The 16925-nt window shown below is 37.4% G+C and overlaps 2 protein-coding genes across 3 annotated transcripts; one reads left to right on the forward strand and one right to left on the reverse strand.

The window, feature by feature from the left end:
- Positions 1–456: 456 nt before the first annotated feature.
- Positions 457–4063, forward strand: six9 (SIX homeobox 9). 2 transcript variants are annotated; one of them, XM_079621588.1, is made up of 4 exons: positions 457–594; positions 678–1134; positions 1981–2144; positions 3052–4063. In XM_079621588.1, the coding sequence occupies exons 2-4, from the start codon at positions 727–729 to the stop codon at positions 3185–3187; spliced, it is 708 nt and encodes a 235-aa protein (XP_079477714.1). In that variant the 5' UTR covers positions 457–594; positions 678–726; the 3' UTR covers positions 3188–4063. The 2 variants fall into 2 exon arrangements, with proteins under 2 accessions (XP_079477714.1, XP_079477713.1); XM_079621587.1 differs by having other exon boundaries at positions 467–594; positions 3049–4063.
- A 399-nt stretch (positions 4064–4462) lies between these two features.
- On the reverse strand, positions 4463–13056 carry qpctla (glutaminyl-peptide cyclotransferase-like a). Its single transcript, XM_079621592.1, has 7 exons — positions 11964–13056; positions 11548–11694; positions 10114–10407; positions 8888–9049; positions 6751–6850; positions 6557–6673; positions 4463–5491 (listed from the first exon to the last, which is right to left on the reverse strand). The coding sequence occupies exons 1-7, from the start codon at positions 12189–12191 to the stop codon at positions 5346–5348; spliced, it is 1194 nt and encodes a 397-aa protein (XP_079477718.1). The 5' UTR covers positions 12192–13056; the 3' UTR covers positions 4463–5345.
- Positions 13057–16925: the final 3869 nt, after the last annotated feature.

Here is a 16925-nt window from a genome sequence, read left to right on the forward strand (position 1 = left end):
ACTGAACGACATAAAAATATATTGTTTTCCCTCTAGAAGGTAACCAACACACACTTTCTTCATATCATTACTCGCATGCATGATAGATAGATAGATAGATAGATAGATAGATAGATAGATAGATAGATAGATAGATAGATAGATACTTATTTCTACAATGCAATATCTAACCAAATTGTCTAACAAATGCTGCCACCATGATTTGATTAGAAAATAAGATTGCCTTCACATTTAAATAAGCTCCATTGTGCACCTGACATTTTCCCCAGGTAATTGATACAAATACAAACAACACTTAGTCTGAGAGGTCTGTGCGTGTGTGTGTGTGTGTGTGTGTGTGTGTTGGTGCCCGTCTGTTTTTTTAACCCCTATGCTCTCCGGTTACCTGCATGTACAAAGTTGTCTGGGCGGGTCTTTGTGGCTGAATGTAAAACCTGCTAAAACAAAAAATCCGACACACTCATCAGCTGCACTTATTGGCAAACAATAAGTGCAGGCTTTTTATGTCGTTTTGTTCACACACCGGACAACAAAAGAGGACTATTGTGAGAACTCCTTCACCTGAGAGTTTCTACTCTGCATCCCCATCAGAAGGTACTTTGGTTTTGCACACTTCTTGTGAAGCTTGCTGTCGTGTAGATGTAATGTAGTGGGACATTTTACAACTTGTTTTGCAGAACAATTCCTCAGTATCCCTTGAGAGGATCCACCATCCTTGGCCGGATCATGGCGATGGGCTTCTCCCCAGAGCAGGTGGCATGTGTTTGTGAGGTTCTTCTCCAGAGCGGAAGCATGGATCGCTTGTCCTCTTTCTTATGCTCTTTACCTTCTGTTTCCACTCCGTCCCACATGTGTGTGTCCATGGCCCTGAGTCAGGAGAGCGTGCTGAAGGCGAGGGCTGCGGTGGCCTTCCACCACTGCCGTTTCTCTGAGCTGTACGCCCTGTTAGAGGGGAACGTGTTCTCGCCGCGCAGCCACCCTCTCCTCCAACAGCTCTGGCTCCGCGCTCACTACATGGAGGCTGAGCTTCAGCGGGGACGCCCTCTGGGAGCCGTGGGCAAGTACCGCATTCGTCGCAAGTTCCCTCTTCCACGTACCATCTGGGATGGAGAGGAGACCAGCTACTGCTTCAAGGTTTTCAAGTCTGGTGGTGTAGTAGCACACTGGTTTAACCCTCTGGTGCTATTTGGGTCTTTTTTTTTACCAAAAAATTACGTTACGTTTTTTTTTTTTTTTTGCAGAATTTTTTACTTCATTGGAATGCTATGAAACTTGGTAAAGGTTTTGGCACTGATATGATTCAAAAAGGTTAAATGGGCCTGAAAAAAAGTCACACTTGTATTGTTCGCGGTCAAAAATGACGGCACTGGAAATGATTGGGAATTAATTTCATCTAGTGGAAACGTTTGGTACTGTGGCCCAAACAACATCTTACTGGAAGCTCATTTTTTGAGATATCAACCTAAAATTTGGAACACGGCTTGTTTAGATTTATAGCTTTGATTTTTTTTTTTTAGTTTTAGAGTAAAGCGTGTTTTGGAAATATTTCATATAAAAACAATTATTGAAAAGGGTATTTTAGAGCATTTTTTTTATAACAATAAATGTAACATTTTATAACTTTGTTCAATCTCACTTTAGCGATAATCTGCCAAGTGTCTTCTTTAAAAAGAGACCAAAAGGGACAATATTTCATTTACGGGATGCATTTATAAAAAGTTAATACATGTATTTTACTGCAGATATAATTTAGTACCACAGAATCCCATAAAAATACAAAATATTGAATAACAAAACGTTATCAAATTGGAATAGGCTATAGTACAATCATTTCATTGGGGATTTTTTTTTTTTTTTTTCACCGACACGCAAACAGCAACTATTTAGCAGTTAAATAGTTTTTTTTTTTTTTTTTTTTTTTTTGCAAAATAATCTTGCTTCTGTTATTTGAAGAGGTTTTATTGCACCCTCTGCTCGCAGGAGAAGTCTCGTAGTGTGTTGAGAGAGTGGTACTGCAGAAAGCCTTACCCCTCGCCGAGAGAGAAACGAGATCTGGCTGCGGTCACTGGACTCACCGCTACACAAGTCAGCAACTGGTTCAAGAACCGTCGACAGCGGGACAGAGCTGCGACCAGCCGGCAAGAGTAAGAGAAACTCCCTCACTTTAAACACACGAGGAGATCGTGGATCCCTGCTGACATACTCTTACTTTCCTATGTTTGGCTTTAGACCAGTGGTTCTCAACTAGGGGATCTCAAGATGGACTTAAAGGGATAGTTCATCCAAAAATGTAAATTCTGTCATCATTTACTCAACTTCAAGTTCCAACCTGCATGGATTTCTTTCTTCTGTTGAACACTAAAGAATATATTTTGAAGAATATGGTTAACTAGTTGATGAACCACATTGACTTCCATAAAAAATTAATAAATAAAAAAAACACCTTGTGGGTCCCATCACTTGTTTAGTTACCAATATTCTTCAAAATATCGTTTTTGTTGAGCAGAAGAAATTCATACAGGTTTGGAATAACTTGAAGGTGAGTACATGATGACAGAATTTTAATTTTTAAGGGAATATCCCTTTTTAAAAAAAAAAAAAAAGACAAAACAAGCATTACATTGAGCTAAAACAACTGAAAACTAATGTATTTCTTAATTTAATTAAACAACAATTTCAGGGTTTCCACTGGATATGAATTAGCCTAATTGTAAAAGTATGATTTCTAGGTCTGGAAAAGTATTCAATCTTATAACTCTAGTGGCATTTTAAAACTTTTGTATAGATTTTTCTTTTTAAAAACCTTTCTCGAAAACTGGAAAAGTCATGGGGCCTTTGAGTTCAAATGGTTGAGAAGCTCTGCTTTAAATGATTAAAGAGCCTATAAAGAAAAGCAGTTTTTCCTCTAACACCGGCTCCATGCCGCCCTCTGCTGGTAGGGTCAGAAAAAGAAAAATTCAGCACAGATTTCTAACTCCAAAAATGCATTTACATATTGATATTTGATCTCAGTTTGACATATTTCCGATCGTGCATCCTGTGCTCCAGCAGAACATCCTCCGGAGTGTTCCCGAGCTCTGATGAGGATCTCTCTCCTCCAGGAAGCCCCAGCTCACTCTTCTCCTGCTCCCAGCAGCTCTCTGCCCCCCCGCCTCCTCTCAGACACCTGGGACCAGCACACTACTGAACACATGCAGTGGACCACAGGGGCAAACTTATGGCACTTAAAGGGGCTGTAAGTGTGTTTGCACACATACACAAATTGAAAACGGGTGTCTTTATAAATCCCAGCCGTCTCTGTTAAACTGCAGTGCGGTTGAGTTTCTGAAGTGGGTTTGGCTGACAGTCTGGCAGAAATCACTTACAGCACCTTTAACAAAACAGAGCATCGACTGTCAGCATAGGCCATTTTTTTATTTGACTATTTTTGTAACTTTTTTGAAACCTTGGTAACACTTTATTTTATAGTGTCCTTGTCGCACGTTACATGTATTTACAATAGTAATAACTATAAATTATGCATAATTACATGCCAAACCTTAATCCTACTCTAACCCTATAGTAAGAACATGTAGATTATTATTATTACTCACTACTTAAATTTATAAACTGTAACAGGGACACATTCAAATAAAGCGTAACTAAAAACTTTTGTAAAGTTGCTAGTACACATTGAGAATGAGAAAAGTAAGCTTTGTGTTCCAGTGCATACTGTAGTTCAGGAAAACAAGTAAATTTCACTTGTGAAATTTACTTTTTCCATATTTTTACATTACTACGCAAACTAAAATGTCATCCTCTGAAACGAAAATGCACCCTATTTTTTTTTTTTAATTGATGCCATTGATCTTATTGTAAAATATTAATCTGTGCATGTTGTAAAGAAAACAACATTTTGGTCTCATATTTTTTTTATCAAAATGTTAACTCCAACTTCCAGTGCAACAACAAAGTTGAATCTCCTCCGATGAATTTGTCCTCATAAACCCCGCCCCTTTCTTACATTTGACTGCAAGCTCACATTCAGATCTGCCAACTTTCAATTAAAGACCAATGTATTGAACCAAGTCCCGCCCGACGTTTTTTTCTTTTTCTGCTTCACTCGGATATACAGTACGTTACACTACAGAACAAAAGATCTGTTGCTACTTCAGTTTCATTGCATATCAATACAGCAGCAGTCTTTGCTTAAAGGATAATTCCGGTATTTAACACCTTGAGTCTATATTGTAGTTTGTTTTGGATGAACAAGAGTGGTGGACAACATCTTTTTGACAATGGTTCCTCTCTCGAGTTTTTGACTATAATAGAATTGGCCATGGACCCATTTAACATTGGAGTCAATGGGCATGTCCGAAAATGTCATTAAAACAGCCAATAATGTTCGTTTACAAAACTGTTAAACTCACAGAGTGGTTAGTGGTGTTCGTTGATGATTATAAACAATATATCGTCGCAATATATGATTCCAATCCGTTTATTTTGCTATAGTGGAACTATTTTTTCAGACACTTCACAACCGTGTAACTTACAAAATGACGAATAAAACAAGACAGAAACTGTATTTCGCAACACTTTTTGGTTCTGGAACATCAACTAACATCACTAATCACTCGGTGAGTTGCACAGTTTTGTAAACGAACATTATTGGCTGTTTTAATGACATTTTCGGACATGCCCATTGACTCCAATGTTAAATGGGTCCATGGCCAATTCTTTTATAGTCAAAAACTCGAGAGAGGAACCATTGTCAAAAAAATGTTGTCCACCACTCTTGTTCATCCAAAACAAACTACAATGTAGAGTCAAGGTGTTAAATACCGGAATTATCCTTTAATCTGCTGTAACTCCGCACAGGGTTAATCTCAGTGTAACAACAACAACATTGAAGAGACTCCGTTCCAGTGTTTCCTTAAGTTTATTACAAATGTCCATCAGACTCTTCGTTTGGTCTTTTGGTTGATAATGGTAACAGCTCAATGACTAAGGAATATAAAAACTGTGATCTCTCTATCAGGCCTCATGAAATTCTCCTCAGGTTCTTCACACAAGTGTCTCTCAATGTCTTGTGTTCTGACAGTCTTGTAAAGTGCACCGCCACTGGTTTCCCCAACACAGCTAGAATGCAACAGCATTTAACATGTAGTTCATCAGCACATACTGTGCAAATAATGCTTGTTTAATAAAGACATTATTCTCAGTCTTTTACCACAGAGGTAATGTCTAATGTCTAACATGTGTGTCTCTTTGGTCGTTCTGATATTATTATCATTATTAGATTCAACTGTGCTGAACACGTGGTCATGTGAGTAAGCGTCTGCGGTGCGATGATCATTGTAGCATGTTTACAGGCTCAGGTACTCGGCCACAAAGATGGCCAGGATTCTGGTGAGGTTTTCCACCGTGGGCCTGTGCATCCTCTCCTCCACGTCATCCAGTGTGTGCCAGAAAACAGGAAACGGTGTGGGGATCAAGTGCAGCACAGGCACGCCTGGTTCAGGGGTACACACAGGACAGAATGAACTCCTGTGATCCATGTTGTTTGGTACACACAAACCCTTAACTGTGATTATGTGTATCACTTATTATACATGCACTACCATTCAAACTTTTGGGGTCAGGAAGATTTTTAAATGTTTTTGAGTGAAGTCTCACAACAAAAGCTGTATTTATGTGATCAAAACAGGAAGAATTGTCAAATTTAAAATAACTTTTCTATTTAAATATATTCTAAAACAATTTATTCTTGTGATGCAAAGCTGAAGCATCATTACCCCAGTCTTCACTGTCACATGATCCTTCAGAAATCATTCTAATATGATAATTTGTTGCTCACGAAACATTTCTGATTATTATCAATGTTGAAAACAGCTGTACTGCCTAATATTTTTGTTAAAACCATTATATTTTCATGATTCTTTGATGAAAAGAAATAATTTTGCATTATTATAAATGTTTTTACGGTCACGTTTGATCAATTTAAAGGGGGTCATGATTTTTTTTTTTTATGTTCCTTGAGGTTCACTTGTAATGTTATTAATAAAGTTTTTTTGCACAAATAGCAGAAATATTATTTTAAACCTTCATTCTGTCCTTCTGTCTGAGATGATCAGTTAAGGCGGCTCCTTTATTTGCTTTTGACGTGATGCTCAGTGTAGGAATGTCCGCCATCAAGCGCCTGAACGCCAGTGGGCGGGGCCTATGGAGTGATGACGTATAACTATTCACCAATTTCTTGCTCTGGAGGCAGTCATATGCAATGCAAATATGTTTGCCCATGTGACGTCACAGATCTCGCAATATCAATGAGGATCAAATAATAATTGATAATATCAAATAATGAGGATGTTTTAAGCTCTGAAACTTGCAGGATGTTTTAATGGTACAAAGACCTCTAATATGTCATAAGATAAAGGCAAAAATGTATTTCTCATGCCATGACCCCTTTAATGCATCCTCGCTGAAATAAAAAATATTAATTTCTTAAATGAAAAAAAAAAAAAAAAAAATCTTCCTGACCCCAGACTTTGAACATTAGTGTATCTGGTTTCCATACCTCTGTTTAAGAATGGGACGTGGTCATCCTGCACTGGGCCAAGATAAAAATCCTTCCTGAAGTAACTCTGCTCTGATGGATGAGATGTCAACAAGCCCTGTTTGTGGAGTCTCTTCTCTGAAAGAGAAACAGAGGATTGCTGACTGGAGGTCATGTGTCTGTAGGTGGAAACCCAACCGGTGCTGTTTTTATACCTGCAGCGATGAGTCGGTCAAACCATCTTGCTGTGTTATCAAAGTGATTGACAATCAGTGGTTCTGGGCCACCGAGCAGATCCAGCAGGACTAACAGATCCTGCAAGAAAAATAGAGTTTTAACATAAAAAACCTGCATATGCACAGGACATTAATAACACTAAAAAGAAAATAAATTAATTTACCAGGGTATTTTTTTTGTTTAACGTTTCCCTCCTTGGGTCTAGGGTTTAACTAGTAAACACTTTAACTAAAATATAACATCTACTGTAAAGTAAAATAAATAAAAAACTATACAATTAAATACAAATTATTATTATCGTTAAATATTAGATTTTCATTTTTATCCTGTTAAAACGTAATAATAAAATAATATTTGTTTTAAATTATAAATCAATTTAACAAGGTATTTTTGGTTGTCTTAACATTTCCCTCTTCAGGTAATATTACTATTGTACTGTAAGGTAGGCTTTTATGTGATTTAATGTTTGTTGCTGTACTGGTTTGATTGTTTAATGTATTTTTTATGAATTTTGTAAGGTGTCCTTGAATGCCATGAAAGGCGCCTTTAAATAAAATGTATTATTACTGTAAAATAATAATAATAATAAATGTTAATATTCTTAAATAATAGGTTATTTACTTTCAGCAAAAACATTTCTATACTGTCGCGCAGAGTGATTTTAAGTGTTTGCGTAGAACAAATTGGAATCATGTTCTAATTTATCATATATGTTTGAAAACTATTTATATTTTATGTAGCTGATGTATCCAATGTACTGAAACTGAATGACTTTTTAAAGTTATGAGCAGGTCTTTAAATATAAAAAGGGTATTTAAAAGTATTGTAACTCTAAACTAAAAACCTCTCATCCGTTAACATTCTTTACCATTAATCATACACCGGGCTCTCACACCTCGGTTAACTTCAAATGCAAGAACCTTTCAAGGACTTTCCAGGTCCATTACCCTCAAAGGACTTCATGTGGGGACACTGTTGTGTTCAACAACATCCGTTGAGGTAGCTTCGTAGTAGTTTCGTGCACGCGTGAACGTCATGGCAACGTACAACACAAAGTACCTTACTTGGGAAACACTTAACGTAACGTGCGTAACTAACGTAAATCAAGCAAGCTAGTATTCATAGGCCACCAAGTGTTGGCGAAATAACACTTTCATTCGACCGGACCGGACGGAATAATTTGGATTTTTTCCCAGAAAACTTTTTGCACAAAATAAATTCAAGCACTTTCAAGGACCTGTATCTATATGTTTACTTTCCAAACCTTTCCAGGGCCTTGATTTTTTTTTTTCAGATTCACAAACTTTTTCAAGGATTTCAAGGACCCGTGGGAACCCTGCATACGGCTATATATATATATATATTAGGGGTGTAACGGTTCACAAAATTCACGGTTTGCTATGATACGATACACTTGTGTCACGGTTCGGTACGTTTTCGATACAGCAAAAAGAAAGAAATGCTAGAGAAATTTCCTTGATTTACATTTTTTTTATTAAAACTAACATCATAAAGTATGACCATTTTTTACTTTGAGCAATGATGGAGCTATACTTGACATAAAAAACAAAAACAGCTCCTTATAAAAAAATGAAATGTAGGCCTAATATTATAGTAGTTATAAACAAAGGTTTATTTTATTTCAGATTAACATTTGAGGGCAGCAATTTTATTCATAATGTCAAAATAAAACCGACGTAACGTTACTTGAAAGTAGGCCTACAATGTTTCTTTCTGGTTTCCACGTCAGCGCTGTTTGATCCGTTAATAACGGAGAAATGTGAATGCTTCTCACTAGATCTCGCAGGGATGTTATTACTTCAGTAACAAACACAGTAACAGTGTCGTTTGATCAAGATCGGCTCGCGCTGCATTGGTCCAAACTGATAAATGGTCCATGAAGCACAAATAACGAGTAGCGCAGTTTCCCTATATTTGAAATAACTAAATTTTGGTCGGCAGGACAAATGGTCCAACGAACCGTTCGGTTTGTAATGTGTACCGAACCGAAAGCCTCGTACTGAACGGTTCAATACGAATACGTGTATCGTTACCCCCCTAATATATATATATACATATAAAAAGGTAGACTGAGTCTGGCACACACAGCCTCACCACAGCTTGCAGTAGAGAGGTTTTGGCGGCTCCAGAAGGGTGAGGGGAACGAGCCATCAGTTCAGCCAGATGACGAGAACCGTAGAGAGAGTCTGTGTCTGTCCATTCCTCAAAGGCCTCCTCTCCATCAAAAAACACCAGCTGCAATGTCAGCGCAGACCTCTGGAGAGAAGAAGAGGCAGAGACACACACAGCATCTCATTCTCTGTCGGACACACACTTTAGGCTAGACTCAACACAATCTGCTCGGTGGTGCAGCTCTTTCCTGTTCAAACGGCCAAATGTTTCTTAAGCCCTATTCAGACGGGACTAGTTTTCCCGGAGGACGTGTTTCACAGGCGGATTTTGTGGTTTCAATCCTGTCCAAATGGGCCATGTCCGTGTTTATTACATACAATGGCCCTCGGAGAAATCTAATCCCGTCCGAATGCGAATGTCTGTGATTGCTGGAATTACTTCTCCTTGTGTTTTTTGAGCCCTGAGCTATCGTTTGCGCACCAATCTTCTGCATTCGTTTGTTTCATTTCTATATGTCTAGTATCCGACAAAAAATAATAATAATAATAATAAATAGAGCCAAATCCTAGAAATTTACATATTAGTGTCAGGTAAGATTACTTACAGTACGTGGGATTATTATAAACAGCCACTAACATTAATGCATGGGAAGTTTTATTTAAATATTTTTATAGTAAATGAAAATTAAATCAATAAATAATTAATTAATTAAAAGACGTATACAGGTGAAACTCAAAAAATGTGAATATGGTGCAAAGGTGAAACTAATATATTATATAGACCCATTACATGCAAAGTGAGATTTTTCAAGCCTTTATTTGTTATAATTTTGATGATTAGGAAACCTTTTCACAATATTCTAATTTTGAATTTGGGGTTTTCATAAGCTGTAAGCCATAATAATCAAAATTATAACAAATAAAGCCTTGAAATATCTCACTTTGCATGTAATGAGTCGATATAATATATTAGCTTCACCTTTTAAGTTGAATTACTAAAATAAATGGACTTTTGCACCATATTCAAATTTTCTACGTGATGCACGCAAGCCCAGCACAAGACCTTCTGTAACACCCACATCTAGAAAACACACCGCTGTAATAAACACAGAGATGTTAGTCCCACTCCCAGCTGAATCGGTACATTAAATCACAGACAAACGAGTCCCGTCCGAATCTGGCTTTAGTCTGAGGTCTAGTTGGATCTACCTGTTGTTTGAGGGCTTTAAGCTGTGTGTCCAGAGACGCAGCCAGCTCCAGGATCATGGCACAGGGAATGGCTGAATCACTGGCTCCCACAAACACCCGCCTGGGGTTTTTCGGGTCAGTGGGAAAGATCTTCGAGTCGTGGTGGCATGCTAGGATCAGCCGGCGAGGAGCCGCGGGGTCCAGCACCGCGAGCACATTGGTGAAGGTCACGGCACCCTTCGGGGTGGAAGAAGCGAAGGAATCCTCCTCCAGCGTCCATCCTGCCGACAGCGAACCCAGCTGGGACGAGATATGCTGGACAAGAGGCCAGAGAACTTTAGTGAACTTCACTGCATGCTTATCCGCAGAAGATACTTTAAGAAGAGAGCAATGATGCTAGTTACTGGCTACAAATAATACAACCAACAGGAAACAACGTACAGTATCAACATTTGAAGAGGATCAAAACCTTTCATCAAAGTTATACAGGTGAAGCTCGAAACGTTTGAATATCGGGAATACACATTTTTATAGAATAAAAATTATTTAGATGATTATGGCTTACAGCTTATGAAAACTTCAAATTCAAAATTAGATTATTGTGAAAAGGTTTTAGCTGTAAGCCAAAATTATAACAAATAAAGGCTTGAAATATCTCACTTTGCATGTAATGAGTCTATATAATATATTAGTTTCACCTTTTAAGTTGAATTACTGAAATAAATGACCTTTTGCACCATATTCAAATTTTTCGAGTTTCACCTGTACATTTTGAACAATACCCGTTCTTGTCTTAGGACAACTTTGATGAACTTTTTTGATCCACTTTGTAAGGTTGGAAATAATCCAAGATTATTTCAAAGGAACAGACATTTTCAGCACACCAGTGCTGATAGTGATTTAGGCCTGTAGGCCAAAGCTTTTGGACAATGGGGGAAATTGTGATGGTCTGATTGGTTAATTTGAATATCTCACACCTAGGTGTTAGTCACATGGTCGGAGGAGATGACTAAACAAGATTGTAAATGTTCTTCTGTCTCTTTTCTTGGGATGCTGAGCTGGTCTTGAGACAGAGGCTCTGCCTCTCTCTCTCTCTCTCTCTCTCTCTCAGGTAACATTTTACATTTATGCTGGGTACAAATGGTTTAAATTATCATTACATTACATCCATGTTGTAACTATTTTAAGTGTAAACATAACCTTATGGCACATTGAACCTTTTTAATTCATAGTCAGATTAAAACAAGATAATTGCATATGAGAACATGTGTCTTATTTAACTAAATTACTTTGAGACGCTGGAAAGAATTGAACACGCTCTCAAAGCGAACACGCCTTCACCGGCTGTTCGGAAACCGGAAGTTGGGCCAAATAGCCGGATTTTACAACTTCAATGACTACTGTATATTATCAACTGTGGCCCAGAAATGTGTGTTGTTCCGGCTGTGGCATTACCTGTCGTATGGTCTGACTTCCTGCAGTCCCAGGCACTCGCTGGATCAGGAGAGGCCGCAGGTGAGTCTCCCAGAGCCGATGCCCATCCACCTGTGCTGCAAACTTCTTTATTTGTGCCACTGAGTATTTACCTGGCTTATGGGAAAGCTGCAGAAAGAATAAGGCAGAGGTAGACATATGACTTTATGACCCTGGACCACAAAACCAGTCACATGGGTCAATTTTTTTAAATTGAGATGTATATCTGAAATCTGAATAAATAAGCTTCCCATTGATGTATGCTTTGTTATATGGCAATATTTGGCCGAGATACAACTATTTGAATATCTGACATTTATTAAGATGATTGTGTTAGATAAATCTACGTAACATGTCGTTAAAATGCATTGCCATACTTCAGCTCGATGTGAACTCACCCTGTCCCTGCTGAGATCTGCAGTGTGGTGTTGTGTTGTGCTGCTGGTACTGGACTCCGCAGAGAAATACAGCACCAGAATCACGGCCAGCGGGAGCGCGCCGCAGACACACAGCAGCAGCACGCGTACGCGCACACGCACGCGCGCCGCTCTCAGCGGATCGCATCCGGCCAGCCCGTGCCCGTTACTGGCGTGCAAAGCTTTGGACCTTCGACTGGTTCTTGACATTTTGACGTGGCTTTGAGTGCTGACTCCCAGTTAAAGGTGCTGGGATGTGCTGGGACAGCCGTGTCCCTCCAGCTGCGGCACTGGCCGCTCGCCAAACGACACGTCAGCACTTTAAACGGCCAACTTTGTCCGTCAACCGCTATTGTCACCGTGCAGCGCGCGCTGATGCTGTATAAAACACTAATCTATACGACATTTTAGAGCTCAACAAAACGAGTAATGCTTGAGGTGTGTCACGTCTTTTTGATTTGCCTCGTAAACAAGAACCAGAGATGACCTTTACTCTACTCGAATTACTTATCCGTTTAAAACATCACATGACATAAAGCGATTTTACCTTGTAAATGAACTTAAGATATTGCCAGGAACTTCCTTAATAGCTCCGCACCCCCAAATAGTACAAATACGTAAAGTATATCCTTGCGTCTGGAGCCAGTATAAGTTGTGTCTATTAATAATGCAGTCACTGACTGAAGTCTCTCTGTGAACACTTGAGCTGGACTTCAGTCACTCTGCTCTAGAAAGTCAGTCACCGCCTAACGTTACATCAGCAACATCATTTATTATGATGGAAGTCGCTAACGTTAGATGTTTGAACCCGTATGCATGGCGAACTAACTAACAATATACGGCTTTTCCTTGTCTGCTTCTGATGTGTGTACAGTGCTGCAGCTTCTATTAACTGCGCTTCCGCCATGGTGATGTCATGTGGCTGAGGTATCGCGTCATCTTAAAGGTACAGGCCACAAATACCACCCACTTTACCTTTGCCCACCAGCTTTGGACCCTAAGTTGACCTCAGTTGGTGATGTATGTTTCGCAACCACAACGAGGAATAACAATCGTAATATTCGCTCTTTATTCCAGAGAGATGTCACTACCATCCCTAATGTTGTTCCCTATTGGTCTAACTTTGTTGACAACCTGAATTGGGGGGAACCTTCCTTACGAATAAAGTTAGAGAAATATCTTTCAAAATTATACATAGGTATTATCCTGCTAAGCAATAACTCCTTAGGTTTAAGCTTAACATGTGTTAACTGTTCTTTATGTGTAATATGTCCAGAAACAATAATGGTAGTTCTGGCAATGTCCCATCACTTTCTGGAAATGATCTGTCCCGATATATTACTGTTAATCTTATCGCTGATTTTTCTTTAATTTTGAAAGATGTACTGTTTGGTTTCCATGATAACAAAAGTAAAAAAACAGAAAGAAGTATACCGAATTAATTTATTGATAATTTTAGGGAAATTTTATATTCACAAAGCCAAATTTAGTAATTCTAAACCCTCTTTTGTTGCTTTTGGCAAGGAGACGGAGTACATCAAATCCATCTATGATTCAAAAAAAAAGAAGGCTGCTAAAACCATTCAGTTATGCTCTATTTCTAATGTATTTATTTGAATTTTCCCCTGGTTCTGCTCTTGTATAATATTTTGTACTTTTTTGACTCTATTTGTGTTCTTATTGTTGTATCGCAAAGAGACTTAATAAAGATTTATAAAAAAAAAAATCACTTTACCACATTTTACAGCACTTTTACAGCGTTTTCCCACGGTGCAGCAGGACGGACGTTTGCATACTTTATCACAGCTGAAGTTAAATATATGCAATATGTGTCAAATACACCAAGTATTAAACTGAAACGTCTATGTACTGCCTTATACAGCAGCGTCTGCTTGTACAAGATCAACATAAGCCTATATAGCCTACTATTTAAATACCAATGTAGTGGGGTATACGTTTTTTATCAGTTTTATTTTTATAAATATGACAATAGGTAACAAATAATAACATCGCGACTACATTAAAAAAAGCTTTCGCTGCTATAAAAAAGTGATTTGTGAGCATTAGTGGGACTGAATGTGAATTCTTTCTTTCTTAGTTACTGTCTTTCTGTTTTTGTTTTGTGCTATGGTGTTGGTGAAGTGTTTTCTTGAACTATTCTTAATATTTCTGTTATTCTTAATAGCCTAGTTATTGTTGTGTTCTAATGTTGTTGTTTCACACTGTATACTGAATGCTCAAATAAAGCATTAAAAAAAGGGGAGAAAAAAAGAGAAGTTGTGCAGAATGACCCAGCCGGCTGCTCTGGTACTTTGATGCCATATATACATCACAGTTACGTGTCGTTGGCACTGCCAGGGTGTGGCGTGACAGCAAAACAGTAACAAAGTAAATAAACTATAAACTGAAGCTATATTTCTTTGTGTTGTTGCCTTGCTTTAAACACTTAATTTTGATGAAATTGAACAGATCACTGATTTTTCATTGGTTCTCTAATTAATTTAAAGTCCTTGTGAACCGGAAGTTGCAACCGACTTTATCTCAGTGTTGTGACGTATTTCCGAGAGAAACGGAATAGGCTGCGTCCGAAATCGCGGACTGTTTTTCGCATACTATATACCGGTAGTATGGAAGTATTCGATTTCGGACGCAGCTAAAATGAGGAAAAATAGTGGGCGTGGCTTTTCTTTCCAACTAGCACCTGATTGGATCTAGAAAAGTAGGTGTTTCATTCAGCCTGTCTACTGTCAGTTGGAGGGGCGTGGTTACAGATATATGTTGGATAAATGATTATAGAGCATTAAACGCATTTATTACACCAACACTGTTGAAGCCTTATATATACAGTATATATTTGTTTTTAAACTAGAAAAGTAAAAAAAAAAATATATATATTATTTTGATTTTCCCTCCTTAATTCAATGATGCCTTTATTGATGACCGGCAGAAGAAGCCAATGTCGCTTTCAACCCGATTATTATTTTTTTTCATTCATTACCTACCCATTTTTTGTCTGATTTTATTTTTATTTAGTTAATCTGGTTTTTAGGAATGACAGCATCTGTCCTACTTTCACCATCTTTCTAACTAGGAATGGTTAGACCAAGTTTCTGAATATTGAATAGCTGAAGATGTCCAAGGTTTTTCAGAATGAGATGTTTTTGCAGTTTAGTTGCAACAGATCCACATTTTAAACTTCAGATTCCTCACAGTATGACGACGACCCCTTCAAGGATTAACAGACTTAATGTCAATCACCAAGCGTTTCTCTCCCAGTATATCATAAAATATTAGTCAAATAAAATAACAGTCAATACTGGTATCATTATGAAATATTTTAATATATTTTTTATAAAATAATGAAAACATAATTTACACTTATTAAATGTACACTCATTGATACAACATCCCTAAAAGAAACTGAAAGATTGATCAGTTATCAATAGTTAAATCAAGGCATCGGAGCCGCTGTTTCATGCATGAAGCTAATGGAAACAGAGACAAAATATGAATTACAATAAAGTTTAAAAATAAGAAACAAAAAAAAGGATAAAATCAGCTTTGTACAAAAGATCATGAATCAAACATAATATAAAGGGAAAAACTAAAAAAATACATACATAGACTCAGTACCCTCCAATAATGTTACCAAATCTGTAATGTCATTTTCACCTTGAATTTGTCTTTTCGTATTTATAAAAACAAAACAAAAAAAGAATCAAAATAAATAGTCAAAATATTACACATAAAAATAAACCTTCAAATATTACAGCTGGACTATATAATTTGCCATGATTTAAGAATGCGCAACACAGATGCACATAGATGTTTTCACAAGTATATTACTCATATTTACCCTCAAAAACAAACTTAATTAAAACACCTCCACCCGACTATCAAACAAGCATACAAACAAACAGAAATCATAAGACAATCCATGGTGTAGATATGACACCCAGGAACCGAGTGAGACACCAAGAGTCTGAGAAACCTCCCACTTCACGGACAGAAAAAACACGGCGGGTGAATTTCTCGTAGTCACAGCAATGAGATGAGAAAAACTGATCTAAAAGAGCTTATCATAATATGTCCAGGGCGACGATGTGTAACTAAAAGCTTCCAACATGTATACAGACTTTAAAGGCGAAACTCTGTCATTATTTACTCGCCTCGTGTTGTTTCAAACCCACTGACTTGCTTTAGATGGACAAAAAATACAGGTCAATGGGAACCCAATTCTTCAAATGATATTCTAGGGCTTTAAACGATTAATCGCGATTAATCGAATCCAAAATAAAAGTTTGTGTTTACATAATATATGCGTGTATTGTGTATAATTATTTTGTATATATAAATACACACACATGCATGTATATATTTGAGAAATATTTGCATTTATATACTGCATATATATTTTTATATAATTTATATTATATATAAATACAACTATTTTATATATAAATAAAAAAAAATCTTAAATAAATACATGCGTGTGTGTATTTATATATACAAAATACACACACATATATTATGTAAACACAAACTTTTATTTTGGATGCGATTAATCGCGATTAATCGTTTACATCCCTATGATATTCCACAGAAAAAAGAAAGTCATACAGGTTTGGAACGACACTAGGGTGAGAAAATGACATAATTTTCATTCTTGTCCCTTTAAATTGATTTTTATAGTGGGGAGAACATGTAACGTTAGCTATCAGCAGTTTAAAGCTTTGTATAAAATCACTGTATGTACAATTACACTACTAACCAGCTGCAATGAATGATGCCAGGGTTGTATCTCTCACCCCATAAATAAAAACCTTTGCGTTTTACAGTGCTAGTTACTGTCATAGGGATGTATATGTTGTTCGTGTGTCGGAGACATCATATGTTCACTTATAGCTAGCGAAGCTATGATGACTAATGCGGTAAAGTCGACTG

This window comes from Phoxinus phoxinus, assembly GCF_949152265.1.
Source record: "Phoxinus phoxinus genome assembly, chromosome: 8".
In the NCBI taxonomy this organism is placed as follows: Eukaryota; Metazoa; Chordata; class Actinopteri; order Cypriniformes; family Leuciscidae; genus Phoxinus; species Phoxinus phoxinus.

Excerpts from the sequence above, each read along its gene's own strand:
- six9 (XM_079621587.1), top strand. The coding sequence starts at position 727 with ATGGCGATGGGCTTCTCCCCAGAGCAGGTGGCATGTGTTTGTGAGGTT. Across the intron at positions 1,135-1,980 it reads AGACCAGCTACTGCTTCAAG|GAGAAGTCTCGTAGTGTGTT; the intron begins GTTTTCAAGTCT and ends CTCTGCTCGCAG. Across the intron at positions 2,145-3,048 it reads GCTGCGACCAGCCGGCAAGA|CAGAACATCCTCCGGAGTGT; the intron begins GTAAGAGAAACT and ends CCTGTGCTCCAG.
- qpctla (XM_079621592.1), bottom strand. The coding sequence starts at position 12,191 with ATGTCAAGAACCAGTCGAAGGTCCAAAGCTTTGCACGCCAGTAACGGG. Across the intron at positions 10,408-11,547 it reads GAAGTCAGACCATACGACAG|CATATCTCGTCCCAGCTGGG; the intron begins GTAATGCCACAG and ends CCTCTTGTCCAG. Across the intron at positions 9,050-10,113 it reads TTAAAGCCCTCAAACAACAG|AGGTCTGCGCTGACATTGCA; the intron begins GTAGATCCAACT and ends TCTTCTCTCCAG.